At 40.6% G+C, this 16,547-nt stretch overlaps 1 protein-coding gene across 2 annotated transcripts in view; it reads left to right on the plus strand.

The window, feature by feature from the left end:
* GTF2E1 (general transcription factor IIE subunit 1) overlaps positions 1 to 16,547 on the plus strand; it is a 52,621-nt gene that overhangs the window by 6,559 nt on the left and 29,515 nt on the right. For both annotated transcript variants that reach the window (XM_056341050.1, XM_056341049.1), the window contains exon 2: positions 791 to 1,268. In XM_056341050.1, the coding sequence (XP_056197025.1) occupies positions 821 to 1,268 (448 nt within the window). In that variant the 5' untranslated portion in view covers positions 791 to 820. The remainder of the gene's footprint in view (positions 1 to 790; positions 1,269 to 16,547) is intronic.

A 16,547-nucleotide genomic window follows, 5' to 3' on the forward strand; every position in this document is an offset into this window, starting at 1 on the left:
CTGATTTTTACTTCCTTTATTGTGCTATAGTATCCATGGGCTTCTAAGGCCTGAATGTGAGACACTTTAAATGAAGTATCCATCCTTTGGAAAGACCTATTTGCTCATCTAAGATCCAGGCTGAAGCAGCCTGTGTTGTAGGAGTTGGTAGTGCTAACAGTTTTCATGCTGCAGACTGTTGTCTAAGGTCTGTTTATCAGAACGCATCAGAACGTTGTGCAGCTGGGAGCTTTTGCTTGAATGCACATCAATCTGTACTAGCAAGCTGTCCTCGCATGGTATCTCTGCCCAGCGATACCCCCAGATCTGAGGAGTAGAAGCAGGCAGGGCTACTTACAGTGTGGTCAGGTGACACCAGCTGGGGCCGTAAGACAACTCCACTCACGGGCTGTCTTAGGACCTTTCTTGCCTTAGCCTCTTTCTGCTTCTCCCAAGTTACAAGTCTCAGCTGATCATGAAGCTGTCTACTGGAGCTCAGCTTCAAGATAGTTTTCTTATTCCAGCTCTGTTGGCTGTGACTGAGTAGAAATGAAATCTGTATGTTATGGTACCAATTTCTTGTGTGCTTTTTTTTAAGTTTTCCACCATTTTGTTTTGAATGGGAGGTACAGTCTTCTAATTCTATTTCTGTAGCACTGGCATTATTAATACCTAAGGAGACAGTGCAAGGCTTGGGAAAGAGAAATGGAAAACACCCCTTCCTTTTTTTCTTTTAGCTCTAAATGAGATAAATTAAAACTTCTGGAGTTAGAAGACTAGCTAAGAGTCCATCTGTCGTCTTTCATTGCAGTGTACATGAAGCTTGAGATCTGAATCTGCTATGACTGACCCAGACGTCCTCACTGAGGTCCCAGCAGCTCTCAAACGCCTTGCCAAATATGTGGTGCGTGGCTTTTATGGCATTGAACATGCTTTGGCTCTGGACATTCTCATCAGGAACCCCTGCGTGAAGGAAGAGGACATGTTAGAGCTCCTGAAGTTTGATAGGAAGCAGTTGCGGGCTGTCCTCAATACCCTCAAGGGTGACAAGTTCATCAAATGCAGGATGAGGGTAGAGACAGCTCCAGATGGGAAAACCACCCGTCATAACTACTACTTCATTAACTACCGCCTTCTGGTTAATGTGGTGAAGTACAAGCTGGACCACATGAGGAGGAGGATTGAGACGGATGAAAGAGACTCGACCAATCGCGCCTCTTTTAAATGTCCCATTTGCTTCAGCACTTTCACAGACTTGGAGGCCAACCAGCTCTTTGACCCCAGGACAGGTAAGAGTACAGATAACGGAATGCTCTTGCTGTCTCCTTTGTCTGTAAGTGCTGGACTTTAAAACAGCATCTTACAAAATTCTCTTGAGTTCAGCCAGAGCTAGAGGGCACTCTGTTTCTGTGGGTGGTAAATGTTTGAGCAAGATACAAAAATAATGTATACAGACTTATAAAGTCTGTACAGACAAACAGCAATGTTGGTAAAATGCTTGAGTGACAAGCAGTAGAGAGGTGGAGGTCTTACTGCAATAAATTCAAGGGTGAATAAGGCAGTCTGTCCTTGTTGGAAGCTGATGTTTTTTCAGTATAACCTTTTCTTGCCTGTAAGCTGTATGACTTAGCGGTAGTTTGCAGAGAGGGCATATGTGTAGTTGACTTTGGTATGCAAAAATTTTTTAATTTAGACATGGTCATGCAAGGAGTGAGTTGTTACTATTTAATTTTCTTCTAGCCAGTTCATTATACTGCACACCCTTGTCTCCTCAGTGTAAGGCAGTCTCACAAAAGTTAGAGGAAATTAATTACAGGCTTGTCTGTGGTTGGAGTAAACAAGGTTCTTTTTGAAGTGTGTGTCTCAGTTGAGGTGCATGTCTTGTCTCGTGCATATGAAACAAGATTTTTTTTCTGGGTGTCATTGCCTACAGGGGCAGCCCAAGTACTTTGTGCTTCTGTGCTAGGGAACAAAAGGAAGAACATCTGCACCTGATGAGAACCCATTTTGATAGTCTAATCTGGGATTATTTTGGGGGGAAGGCAAGGAGCAGGGGTTGGGTGTTAGGGTTCCACCTTCTGAATTAGTTTCTTTACTTTTAAATTTTTCCTTTTGAATTCTTTGTCCTGATCTGACCTTTCCTTTTTTATTTTCATGGAAAAGTAAGAAGAGCTCTTAGAGGTATTGAAGTGTGTTGCTTTGTGTCAGTTATAATAAGAAACTAAAAATTTACTGTTTAGTCGTATTGGTACCACTATTTAGTGGTATCCGTCTAGGGTACTGGTACCTGATCTGCTTTGGAGAAGGGCAAACACCCAACAAATGTTCAGCCTATCATTTGCCCTCTTTCCTGCCTCCAAAGATCAAAAGCTGTGAAACTCCTTTTATTTGAACAACTGTGACAATTGTATTGAGTACTAGAGAAGCAGATTCTACTAGGTCAAGTAACAGTCGTTGCTGTAATCCAGCACAGCTCTCTGAGTAAAAGTTGCTCCCTGATGGAGCACCAAAACCAGCACAGATCTTCTATACTCACCGCTGTGTGTGGAAACTATACGTAGTCTCTACAGTAATGATCATCTGTGGCAGCTGCAGTCGTGGGTGTTGGGCTCAATGGGAATTAGTGCTTTTGCAGTTTTCTTCAGTAAGGAGAGAGTGGGGAACCAGCACAGAGAACAAATGCAGTGGGGAGTGTGAGAAACTAATCCCAGAGGGACCTGTACCACTTTGCAGGTGAATCCTCGCAGCCTGTGTGGGTGTTGAGTTCCAAGAGCAAAGATGTGGCTGTTGAGGAGGTGCAGGACACAATAGTGCTGGGATTCAGCTCTGAACAGCAAGGCATGTGCTCCAGGAACTGATGAGGTCAACCAAATGTTTGTGTGCAGTACAGGCACTGGCTGTCTCCACAGTGCAAAATCACTCGCTGGCACACAGTGTGTTTTGCAGCTTTGCTGATGGAAGGAAAGGTTGACTGCTGTTTCCCCAGCAATTCCCAGCAGTTGGTTTCTGTCAGTGTAAAGGCAAAGAACAAGATAGCCAGTTTACCTTCACTTACTTTCAGTAAGAACATACCTGTCTAGAATTTATGTATATTCTATTTCTCCTTATATGACTTCTAAGTCAATGATAGCTTCCTCTCAACAATGCATGATGATACAGTAGTTTCTCAAGAGCTTTTACAAGGAATACCAGTTTGGATAGGGCTCTCCAGTTACTGTGTAAGATGGTCTCACACTGTCTCCAAATCATGAGATAGCTGCTTGTTTCCATTCTGAGTAAATACGTGGGCAATTTTGTTTGCTTTTTTAGTGAGAATGACTGCTTTATCTTACAGTGGATTGTGTTGTCTGCACAATTCTGTATTGGAAAAGAATGGAGACTCCTTTGGGCCTCTCACAGAGGGAGCTTGTGAGGACAAGGCATGTAGAAGAACAAGGTTTATTAGACAGCCGGTAGCATCCCTTTTCCAAGGATGTCTTTAGCCCTTATCAGTGCTATACGTAAACCTCTCCCACTCTTTGAAACTTCTGGCAGTACCACTGCTGAAGGGTAGCTGAAAGCCACATGGATTTGCGTCATGGTTGACCTGGCTGCAGTCTAGGAGCAGCTCAAATTGATAAAATTTTGTGAGTTAAAGGGCCTGCAGGGCCACAGTTGTAGTCCATGGAGCAGGTAGAGCATGGAAGACATCCTCTGCACTAGTCTCGACCAAGCTGCACTTAAATTGGCAATTTGTTGTTAAAAGACATCCAGTTTCACTGTCTGCTTTTTGTCCTTGTCACTTGGAGATGGGGATGCTTTAGATGTCCTGTGTTTTCTTCTGCTTCATTTTCCTCTTCCCTAGTTACCACTTAAATGCGAACTGAGCAAATGTTGTAGAACAAAAGGGCTAGAAGAGGAGGTTATTGCTCTTGCACTTCCTTATTAGTGATGGTTAGGAGGTTTCCAGAATCTCTCTATGACTGTAGCCACTCTGTTGCATTCTATTGTGAATTAAGAGTGCTTGTGAAGAGCTGTCCGTAAGTTCAATCTGTAGTGCTCTTTCATTTTTAGCACAGCACCTGTGTCTGTCTCTCAGCTTTAGCAGAGGTCTGTTTCGTACAGGTTACCAGCTGTCAAATGGAGGGTTTTTTAGCGCTTTGCTTGATTTGTGAATAATTCTGAAATAAACTTCCATGTTCATTTTTTTCCTCAGGAGATGTGATTGTTGGTGTTTTTGTAAGGTGGAAATGTATCTACTGAGAGAAAATAATTGATAGTAAGAAGGGTGTGTAATAGATGTGCTTTGATTGCTGTTTATCCAGTTAATTTGGAAAAATATTTTTGAACAGAGTAGCAAGTTTGCCACTAAGGTGATTTTAAATGGTATAAATGTTAGTTTGAGAGTGCGATCTCTCTGTTTTTAGAAGTATTATACGATTTTTCTCTGTCCCTTTTTCTGCCATTAAACATCTCAACCCAAAAAAGCTCCAGAAACTTGCTGTGCTGTCAGAGGTTGAACAAGTATTGTCTGGTACTTGTAAGAAGTTCAAGGACAGGAATCATGTAATATTGAAGAAACTGTCAGATGGTGAAAAGGTGACAAAAAACCCCAGAGTTTTGCTGCAGCTCCAAATCGCAAAGGGATCTTTTGAGAAGTGAAAAGAAACATGTGTGCTGTTGGAGGAGTCTCTTGGCTGTATGACCAGTGGGTGCCTGCCCCCTCTTAGCATGGTGTGCCTGAGTTATGAATCTTACCCTGATCTGTCCTGAATGAAGAGCTTGAACAGATCTCCAGATACCACACTTTCTCCTCAGTGGCAGTTTTTACTGTTGTCTCCAAAGAAACAGTGTAAGTAACTTCTGCTTTTAGAGGCGTGCAGCCTGGACCCAGCCTGCTTTTATTTTGTGAAAGTTTGCTATGGAAGCTTGTAGCGTAGCAAAGACGAACTTTCTGATTGAAGAGGTTGCAGATTTGCAGTGTGCTATTGACCTGGCGGTGCCTTTGGTGGGGTTTAGCACAGGCTGGGTTGTTGTGGGCTGAGCAGACATTTCTTGAAATACACATCATCGCCTTTCACTTGTACCTGTGCTCTGATATTTCGTACTCTGTTCTGCATGCTAGCAATTGCATTGCAGCTGCCGTTGTGATGAAGCCACATGCAGATGGAAAGCTGCGGCCTTAAACAAGGTAAGGGCTATCTCTTGGGGCAGTGATGTACAAGAGTTTAATTGAGCAGCAGTAAAAAAAAGCGAGATGTTAAATGCATACTGTGAATAACACTGCTGAACTCTGCCTATTCCCAGACCTAGGCTGGCAGTGGACACTGACATAAGGGACACCGGTTTTCAAGCGTTTCACCTCTTACGTAGACCTGTGGAAAGAATTTTCTTCTCTGTGCTTTTAAATGTAGAAACTACAGAAATATGGTTTCCGTAGGCCAATTCCTGAAATTGCAGAGCAATATAAATTACTCTATGCCATCTTGTGGATTGGACTTAAAAAAAAAAATAATCTTGGAGAATTAAATACACACAAGTCTGTTCTGTGGCATGTGGGGAAAGCACAGGAGGAGCTGCGTTGTCTCACCCAGTAGAGGGAGCTGCCTTCTTTTCTCTGTGCGTACGGGCTTGAGTTGATTAATTTATTGAATGTCACAAAACTGGAAATTATGCACATGGATATGTGTTCTGTAGCCTGATTAATTGGATCTGGTTGGGGAAGGTCTCTCTGATGTATCCTGTTCTCATACCCTAATCATATTTGTAAATCTAGTGTAGAGTTGGAGTTGACTGTCAAATTCAAGGTCAATTTGAAAGAAAGTATGTGACTAGAAACTGCAAAAGGGAGAGTGGGGTTGAAGAGCAGGAGTGACAGAAATAACATCCTGCAGCGCATCACACTTATTCAGCCCTAGATTTCCTTAGGTATTCCCAATACCAAACTGTATCAGGTTACTCGGCAGCGTAGCAGGTGAATTCAATGTTAGGATGAAAATATAAGGCTAGGTGAAGTAGTTTTTCCTCTGTTCTTTTCTACCTATGCAAGATAATTTTTATCCAGTCTTGTGTTTCTTCCATTTTTGCTGCTGTGAAGAAAAATCTTGATGTTATTGGTAAATTGTAATTACAGTTGGTCTCTCTTATGTACATTAAGTGTCTTCACCATAACATTCAGTTAGATAAGAGGAGAATAATAGTGGAAAGAAAAGGATGGAAGATAAGTGGGTGACATGAATCAGGAAGATGATGTTGGGATGTTCTTAATTGCAGTTGTAATCACTAGAGTCTTTTGTTGTTATTCGAAATCATAGCAGCTAATTACTTGTCTACTCTTTGCCCTCCCACAGTTTGCTCTTGGTTTGTTGAATGACTTCGGATATGGCTATCATACTGTTCCTGAAGATGCACTGTAATAGTGACATACTGCCTATCTGGATCCCTTTCTTATTCTGTGTGCTGATATGAAATGTAATTTGGAAAGAGATTGAAGGTGGCAATATCGGTTTTATAGAAGGGAAGGGAAGATGTTGAATTTCATTTTAACCCGGTTTGGTTTACTGTCAGCCTCTCACAAGTAATTTGTGTACTTCATAACAGAATTGCATGTAGTGTGTTCAGAGGCTGGTTTTCTGTGCCTGTCACAAGGCACCTTATATCACTTTCAGGCAGCCTGGATGCGGCTGGGCGTTTGTATGGTTTGGGCCCTGTTACTGAGATTAGAAATTTGACTACTCTTTGATTTTTTTGCTTTGGTCTTATGTGTTGACTTCTAGAGCTACTGCCTTTTTCTTCTGACTGCCCAGTTTCTCACTTCATCCCAAGCGAGCTATTCAGAACACATCTGTCCTCATGTTTTGAACTTCTACTTCCTCAGGCAAGTTCTACACTAGCTTAAAATCTTCCTCATCTGATTCAAATTACTTTTGAGCCTGTCCTGTCTATTTTCTTTTTTTTCTTTTTTTTTTTTTTCTTATGGTTCCCCTTCTCCCTGTTTTTTTGCCTTGCCTTTTCTTGTGGAGGTCTTACCTCTGTTACTGGTACACCTCTTTTTGTGATCTATCCCTTCCAGCCATTAGAAAAAATAAATCCCTTAGAGCTATTTATTCTATATATTCACACTATGTAGTCAATCCTAGTTGATCTTTATGCTGCTTATTCTTATCCTTTATCAGATTCAATGATTGTCAGAACAGACATTCTGGATAGCTTTGTCTACCATGTACTGCCATGCATGTGCTGTATGATATCGCTTCTACAACAATTTACAGCTTTTTACCAGCCAAAATCAGGACTTAAAAAGTCTTTTTGTAAATTGGCATACCAGAGACATCCCTTGAAAAAGAAGGGATTCAGAGCAGTTCTGGTTTGAACAGCTTCAAGTTCTGTGAAGATTTTTTTTTTAATTGTTGTTAGCTTTCCAAGTGTATGTAAACCCATCAGTGTGTTTTTTCTTGACTTTACAGGCCCATTTTGTTTGTCTGTGCTGCCACTGAGAGCTTTTGGCAAACACCAGCAGAAGGAAACTGCCCATGCTCTGCTTAGTTTCTCTGTTTCTATTCAAATTTCTGGCAAAAGCTCCAAGAGTATTCCTGTCAGCTTTACTCTGCCTCAGCTTGATAAGGCCTGGAGCCACAGAGAAGGGAAAACTGAGAAAAACCCATCAGAATTAATGCATGTTTTTCTAAAAGTAAGGATACTCTTTAATTACTTAAAAGGGGATGTGTAGGTTAAATCTGTAACTTGAACTCATTCCGTGCAGGTTGGACACCCTGTCTGAAAGGTAACAGTCTAGTCTAATAACCACAGATCTCTCAGCTTGGTGGAGAAATAGGTGAAAGTAGTGTTAGAGCTTGTGCCGTGTAGAACATCAGAGCGGAGGATCACGAGTCACTGCAATAATTCAGAAAAGCTGTTGCCTGTAGAGTGCTGGCTGGTCACTTCCCTGTATTCCACATTGACCTCTGGCTGGTGTGCTGTGTCTCTTAGATTTAAAAAAAAAAAATATCTGATAAGTGCATGCCTTGACTTACAGTATTGATACATCTTTTATCTGCAAAGGACACTTTATTAGTAGAAATGCAGGAAATAATTGCCCTTCAAGTAAAGGTTATCACTAAGTTTTCTCTTGGCTTTGCAAATTAAAATAGATAACAGCAAGAACATCTCTGTAAAATCTGTGAATATCGCCAAGCCATTTGCCGTGATGAACGCTGGACTGCAGCATTCCTATCTCACTCTGCTAACTTGCTGTTCTTTTGAAACTGCATCCTTGGTAATACCATCTGCAAAGTGTGTCATCCTTTGAGGCACGGGTATCTGTAAGTCAGATCAGGAGCTCCTGGAGAACCCTGTGTTGTAGTCTCTCTGCTGTTGGATGCAATTCGAGGGTGGAGTGTGTTGACTTGGTATTTTGGCATAGTCTTCTTGGTTAAAGTTTTTTAAAAAAAAGTTTCTATAATTACTAATGAGCTTCTTTTGGATATTCCCTCTTTCTCTGCTTACTGTCTGGCTTAATCTATCCACAGCAGGACAGAAGAAAGAACTCTGAGCTTGGAGTTGTGCATATGAGCTGGAACAGAAATAGCTCTTACTGGGAAGAGGGAAGGATTCCTCTCTTCTTTTTCCAATTTTATGTTGAGTATGTATTAAATCATCTGGCACTTTTGAACGATCAATAATTTGATGTGTCTCATGCAGTCCATTTTTTGAATGTTTAATTTACCTTTCCCAGAGAAATGTCTTTGAATGCTCAAATAGTCTGTTAGAGTATTTTTAATTTAGATAGGCTAAAAATGGTCAGCACACTGAGATGAATGAGCAACTCTGTGTTCCTCTAGATAATACAAAGTGGTTCTGAAGGTGGTGGTACTTTTTTTTTTCCTTCTTCTTTTTAAGACATCAAATGTTAAATTGCTCCCCTTCTCTAATTGCAAACCCAGGTCAGCAGGAATGGGAGACTGTACCATAAAATGTAGATTAATGTTGTTGTTGCGAAATGCAGAAGCAAATTTGGTTGATACCTTTTGAATTTGCTGGAGCTTGCTACCTAAACAATGCCCAAGAAATATATATGTAGGCAGTTCTACATATAGATTGCAGGCTGTGATCAAGTGGCTATTCCACAACTATACATAATATAGCTATTAACAAGAGTTACAGCACTGCTGTGCCCTTAGAGCACCTTGCGTGCCCCACTGTCCGCTGACGAGCTCTGCCAGGGGCCACAGCAGGTTATTAGCTTGTATCCCATACAGGGCTCTAGAGAAATGTATTTTAAACTGCTGACTAGGCCCCTGGACTGTCTTTGTGTAGATGTACTTGATCCTTGGCCAGAAAAAGCTAGTGTATTTTTGTTTTTCAAATTAAGATCAGAGTAATAACAGCATGGTGTGAAGTCAGAAGTTAGAGGCCCAAGCGTGTCCATCCTGTATGGAATAAGTCTTTCAGCACATGCTGCAGGTCAGGCCTGGCTTTGATGTATTGTCGGTGTTGTCTGACAAGTGGTGAGATGGCATAGTAATACTATCATTACAATGGTCAAACGTGGTAAGTCATGTGAGGTAACAGTGAAATGTGTTAGGCAACAACACAATTACCAATGACAATTGGTGGTAACAGGGGCTTTACCATGAAATGGTTCATTAGGCAGATTTGGTCAGCTTTACTGCAACGTTTTACAAGCTCTAGAGGATGAAGTGGAAAGGCAGAGTATCTGTGGCCATCAGGTATTTCTTCAAGAGGAGGTATTTTACTTAAGGATTATTATTTTATCATTTTTTTTTCTGCACCAGAGATGTGTGTGTCTGTCTGCTGTGTGGAGGCACACAGCAGAAACTTCCTGCCCCTCTGAAGGAGTTTTTTGGGAGCCCTGACCAACATGCAATTTAAACAAGTAGATGGTAGGAGTCTAGAGAATGTTACTAACGTGTACACAAGCTCTAGAGCAAATGGAAGGTGCCCAGAGTGATTTGCTGAAGCAGTTACATGGTTAGAGGAGTTCTGACTTAACTCGGTTTGAGTGTTTGGAGATTTATAGTATTTTTTTGAGGGTGAAAAGTAGGTCCTGTACAGACATAGTAGAAATTGTAACAACTTGCAAGCTAAGATGTTCTATTATACCTTGCAAGGTAAAAGTGTTCCAAGTTCAGCTGCTTCTTGTTAAAGGAAGGTGCCTTCTCAGGTGGGCCTAACTTTCACTATGTCTAGTGAAGTAATTTTCTATTCTTTGATTTTTTTTTAATTTGAGAATAACCTGATGAAAAGTGATTGTGGCAGAAGAGTGAAATCTCTTACTTCTAAGGGGTGGGAAAACAAGGGAAGAATCTTTCTCTTGCCAGTCTGGTAAAGTGCTTGTAGGTTGGTGTGGGTCATTCTTGCAGGTGGGGCGTGCATTTTTGTTTCAGGAATTTTTTTTTGTGGGTTGGTTTTGTGGAGTGGGTTTTTTTCTTGGCTTTTCTTTTTTTGGGGGGAGGGAGGGATATTCTTTTGCATTTAGCTTTCCACATACAATGTACATTATCATGTGTTGAAAAGCTCCAAGTTGGTTCCTATTGCCACTTAATTCTGTACACAAAAGGTATACATTTGAACCTTGATCTGTGAGTTTGGACAAATATCCTTTCGACTAATCTGTTACATTGTCTGAAAAGTTAACAGTTTCCCCTTTGGCAACGTTCAAGCTGTTCTTTCTGATACCATGTCAGTTCAGACTGGTTTCCCAGCTTACCAAGAAATATCAATCGTATGAATGAGTGAGAAACTTGGGGTTTCTGTAGTCGGCTGCTCAATTGTGCTGCAGGGGCTCCAGCGAGGATGGTTGCTGCTAGCCAGCTTTCACAATAGCTGAGTATTGTGAGGATGAAGTTGCTTGCAGGAGCATGCCAAGTGAAACTGCAGCAGGCTCCCTAATGGAAATGCTCGACAGCTGGCAGTAATGCCATCCTCCTACATGCCAAACATACTTTTTGCTGTTGCCATCCACATGTGCCCTGCCAGTGCACAAAATCTGCCTTTTTTTTTTTTCTTCATTTCCAAGAATAAGAACTATTTGTGTCCTTGCCAGATTCAGTCTGGTTCTTAAACGTGGTGGGTGGGTTTGAGGGTACCAACAGCAATCTTAAATTCAAAGCAATAGTGAAGTTCATTTTGATAAAAGGTTGCTGGTTCCTTCCATCTTGTGTGACATTTTGGGGCAAGAAATTCCACAGCTGGTTTTCCAAAGAGTGACCAACTGCTGGGAAGCTGTGTGCATGTCAGAGTTGTAGGTAAAGGTAATGTCAGTATGGAGACTGTAAGGAGACTGTAATACAGACCAAAGGTAAGGACTGTATGGAGAAATGGAGGCACAGCATTTGGGAGGCTTGTCCAAGGATTTGAGTGGATTATAAAGAGAAGCAAATGTTCTTTGCTTCTGTTAGCCTTCTGGTCTTATGCTGTGTCTGAAGCCATTGCACATTTCAAAAAGCTTTGGTGTATGATTTGGAATATTGTCTCAGAAATGCTTTTTCTGAACCTGGGCACATGGCCTACAAGGCAGCCAACACAAGGGGTCTATACTTGGATGGTTCTACTTAAATGTGGCCCAATACACATGTTTGCAGCAAAGAGACTCTTGAAAAAAGACAGCAGGAATAACACAAGTGCAAATTCTCCTGGAGCGTCCTTCCTTGCCCACAGACTGTATATTGGTTGGCATTGCCTTCTTTAATCAGAAGTGCAGACAGCCTGGTGTACATCTAGAACTTGCACAACTGAAATGGAGAACCCACTGTATACACCAGTGCTGAACAGATTTGTATTTAAAATATTTGAAGGGACAAAAATGTTCCACAAGCAAGTTTGTTGTGTTTCTCACTGTGTTTTCTGAGGAATGGGCGCAATGCGGAATGCATGTAGGTAATACATTCATTGCTTGCTTTTTTGTTCCAGAGTTCCATTACGAAATAAAGCAAAAAATAAGGTTTGTATTGTTAAGAGTGCTGCTAATCAATTATCGGCTATGAAAATTAAAATTTCTGTCTGAATTTGAAAGTTTGATGTTAGAATCTGTAAGTTCTTAATGATACTAACCTATCGTTGTCGAATAGTGTAAAATTCTTAATTTTTGTTCCTAAAAGAGAAAGGAAAAAACCTCTCAACTCCACATCCATCAGTATAGAGTTGTTCCTAAATATGTGTTTTCACTGTATTTTTCAGTCTTGCTTCAACCATTCTAGTGATTCAATACAGTCCTCATAACTGACTTCAAGAGAATATTTTGCAGCATAAAAGATTTTATCTGGATAACTTTGTCCTGGTGCACAAAACTTTTATCTTTCACTTTTAGAGGTGATTATGTCTCTCTCTGCATCATCCCCCACAGCCATGGGCTGAAATTGATCTAAAACCCCCAAAACTATGCTAGGAGTCTTTAAATTGACAGTTTCTTGCTCCCTTGAAGGGAGGTTCAGTACCTTCTTTTCTCCTGCCATACATTAGATTATGGTCTGTGTGCTTCTTACTCGTTCTAATTGTACTCCTCCTTTTTAATTAAAATGCTATTCCCCTGCCCATGCTCTCCAAAAAAGGGACAGAGAAAGAATTTTTCTGTTGTTAACACGAAAAAAAAACATTTGGGCTGAATGCTTATTCTGTTAAGGTTCAACAGGTACCAGAAATAGTACTTGAAGAAAGAAATTCTAGTGAGCCCTAGTGGCTATGCAGATAAGAGAATTAATGATTTTGCTGCTGGAGGATCAAGCTTTTTTGCCATCTAGAGGTAAAAAGCTTTTTGCTTGAAAAATGTGAGATTTGGGGAGGAGGAAAGAGGAAGAGGAAAATGGAGGGATTAGAGGATTGCAAGTGCAAGACAATAATCATTTTAGAAGATAAGCAAACAGTCCACTGTTCACTGTTCCACCTAAGGTGCCCTTCAGGGAGAGGCAAGAATAGCAAGAGGCATGAAACCTACTTGGTGAAGATTTGCATTTCAAAAGATTGGCAAGGCTTTTAATTCCCTCCACCAGGGATGGCCAGGAAAGGCATTTCGTCAGAACACAGCATCCTGTCTTCGATGATTAAAGGAAATTTGGGTGTAGAAAGGAAATAGGCAGCTGCTTTGGCAGAACAGGAGAAAGCTCAATAACACAAAACCGCTCTGCGAATGCCAGTCTAAAATTGCATCATGGAAGAATTTTCCCTCTTTGCAGTCAAAAATTTTCTTTCTCCTGGGCTGTTTATATAGTTTTATTCTTACTTTCCTGCTTGTTCCTGGGGACTTAACTGTCGCTAATATAAGTTCTTTGGTTGTGCTTACAAGTGGAGCTAAGGCAGGCTGTCTTTTCTGGATTACCTTTGCTGTTAGTCTGAAACAGTATGATCCAGTTTACTGAGTTCAGGCTGAGAAAAAGGGCTAAACGATTCTGCTCCTGAAAACAGTCTTGTTGACAAGTAGATAAATGCATTTAGTAGTTAAACTGCACAACTTGAGTATATAAACTCTGATGTCTGTGATTATGGGAATGCCTGAATACTGTAGTTCTAAGTTGCAAAGAGATTAGTAACTTCTGTATGTAATTCACTGGATTTGAGAGAAGAGAGGCCTGCTTTTTAATTTCCATAATAATTGCACTGAGCTGGTGAAACTGATGAAAAAAGGGTTTGCTTTCTACCCTCAAACCTGAAAAGAAGTACATGTAGGATCTTGCAGTGAGTGGAGGACAAGGATGTAACTTGACCATGAAAGACAAAGGATTAGGTGATTTGTGATGCCTCACTCAAGCTGAAATGGAGAGATGGCAGTCTCAGTGGTTCTTGCTTTGTGAACAAGATCACAGGAATATGTGATTATTGTTGGGAACAGACCACATCATTTTTAAAAACAAAAAAAAAACCCAACATGTTTTTTTTTCATATGAGAAGGTAGTAACAGACATAATTAAATTGGCTGATCCATGTGTGCATATAAAAATATTGATGTAAAATCTTTAAAATTGTCAGAAAAGAGGAAATCATCTCCACTTCCTGTATGTGATGTTGTATCAGCTAAAACTTTGGGCTGGTTCTGTGCTTGACTTGGCTCTTTGGGGGATTTTAAAGTATTTAACTTGAGCAGATTTGTGTGTGCTCAATACAGTCGACCTGCTTGCTATCCCCCAAATATTTTTATGTGATAACTGAACATTGGGTGTCCAGACTGGAATGTTTTTGCTGAGGAATGAGTTCCTCAGTCCTGCCTGTAGTCCTTCCTCTTGGCCAAGAGTCTTGCCACTGGTAAGTGCTTTGGTGTTTCATCTTAACCTCCCTGGAGCTGAAGGTTAATGACCCACAAAATCAGTAAATTGTAAAGCAGACAGAAACGTGCTGCTTTCAAGCAATGAAGGCTGCTGCGCTCCTCAGCCATTAGTACTTGCTTCCAAAATGTAATCCTAATCATCATCTGAATCTGTAGTATATATTCAGGAATTCCAGCGTTGAGGATTTGCCACCTTGTGTGTTGTCAAGACCGCAGTGGATAGTGTAACATGGGGACGAACAGCTTCAGTTGTGTAACCAGGGAAGATGTGGCTAAGCCTCAGCTTGACCCGTGCTCACATCAGCATGCACCTTTTGGATTCTCCTAATATTCCTTGGATGACTCATTTAGATACTACAGCAGAAATCTGCAGGTTGACATACTGGGCAGGAGCTCCAGAGATGCCCCTTGTACCACATACCCATATTTATGACTTATGACTCACTTTATGACTTGATACTTGGGTTCTCCATCTTCAAAATGGAAAATGTATAACACCTTTGCACTTGCTTGATTTGTCTGGTTAGACTGACAGAAGTTAGAAACAGAAGTTTTCTTACCAAGTATTTTTTGCAGGTCTCCAGTTCTGTGCAACTCTGGGCCTCTGTGTCCCATGTGAGTAGGACTGATGCCTCAGAAGTACCAGTGAGTCTCTGCTAGTCTTCAGCACTGTTCCAAAATTCCATCTTTGTATTATGTTTAACTAGAAGGCAAAATTACAAACAAGTGTTTACAAATTTCTGAGGTTCTTCTGTTTTTCTCTCTTCTCTTGGATTTGAAGCGACTTTATGATCTCTGGCAAAAATGAATCTTTCATGCTTCTTCCTCTTCAGAGTAAAGGTGATGAATTATATCAGAAATTCAAGTTCCTTGCTGCACTGCTGCTCTTCCACCTGTGAAGGAAAGGAAGTAAGGGTTTGTTTCTCTTAACCCCTTTTTATTTGAATTTTAATTTTTTAGCTCGCTTAAATCAAATCTGGTAAAATACAAGTTAAATCTGTGCACAATGCATTTGTAACAGCAAAACGGCAATTTACCTTGGAGTCACGCCAGTTCTGCTTGCTCCAATACAAGCATTTGCGGTACCAAGCATGAATGCGTACTTAAGGAGAGAGAAAGGAAAAGCAAGTAAACAGCACAGCGGGCCTTCTATTTGAAACTCTCTGTGAGAGCTGAGAGATTTGCAATTAATGTCTGTATGTTTGTTTATAATCAGTTTTGAAAGGAGCATTAAGACCCTGTAAGCTTCTGAACGCTGAGAGACAGGAAATCGGTTTTGGAAGTCTGTGTCTGTGAATTCACTTATGTGGTTTGGGGTTTTTTTTTTCCTTCTCAGATCACTGCCTGCATCAGAATTTGTGTGACAAAGAATTTCCAAGATGCTTTTGCTGGGATTTTTTTCTTAAGGCTATATAAAGTCACTTTCTTTAATGTAATGGCAGTGTTTGCTTACTACAGATATGCTATACAATTTCTCAGTGTCAAAACATTGATTCCTCAACTTGTGATGACTCTTCATTTAAGAACTGCTGTCAGCTGTGATGCAAAATCCTTTAATATATTTTGTGATATGCTTTTTCTTTTCAGGTTATGGCAGTTAAAGCTTTGGAATTGGTATCTTACTCAGAAGTTACCTTGTTTGAGAATATCCCTAGTGGTACAGTCTCAAGCATAGGCATTCACTTTGATCTTGCCTGTGTAGGTCCTTGTAAGTGCCCCAATATTGCAATGTCTGAACAGTGATATGACATACTGTTTTCATACCTATTCTGCAGATCCAAAGGTGCTTTTATAAGGCTCACAATGGTCTTCTGTAGGCAGTGTAGAAAGTAAAATGCTAGTTTGGGTGAGTAGTATAAAAAGCATGATGCTTTGGACTTAGTAAGCTTAGTAAGTCTTTTGACTTACGTCAGTCTTGTTGACTGCTGACAATTTCTGTAGTTTATGAAGACAGTTTTTCATTCCAATTGTGTCTTCTACCAAGGATTTGCCACCTTTTCCAATTTTGTTTCATTAGTGCATTGCATATGCATATACAGTTCTACAATCAAAGTCTTTAGTGGAGAGTATGACATAGAAGTGAACCAGAATAGACCTGGAAATGCCCTCTAAGGCTGACAGTGAACCATTACTTGTATCTAAAGTGTTGTTCTCCACCAGTTATGCAGTCATTTTCTGATGAATTTATCAAGACTGTGTTTCTTTAGTTTGCTGACAGAGCATACGAAACAACTGGACTTCCTTCCTTCAATCCAAATAGATTGCTTCCCATTTCTCCTGTTATCCTTTAGCTTCTCCAAAGCTTAGGATTACA

Source organism: Falco biarmicus, chromosome 5 (assembly GCF_023638135.1).
Source record: "Falco biarmicus isolate bFalBia1 chromosome 5, bFalBia1.pri, whole genome shotgun sequence".
Taxonomy (NCBI): Eukaryota; Metazoa; Chordata; class Aves; order Falconiformes; family Falconidae; genus Falco; species Falco biarmicus.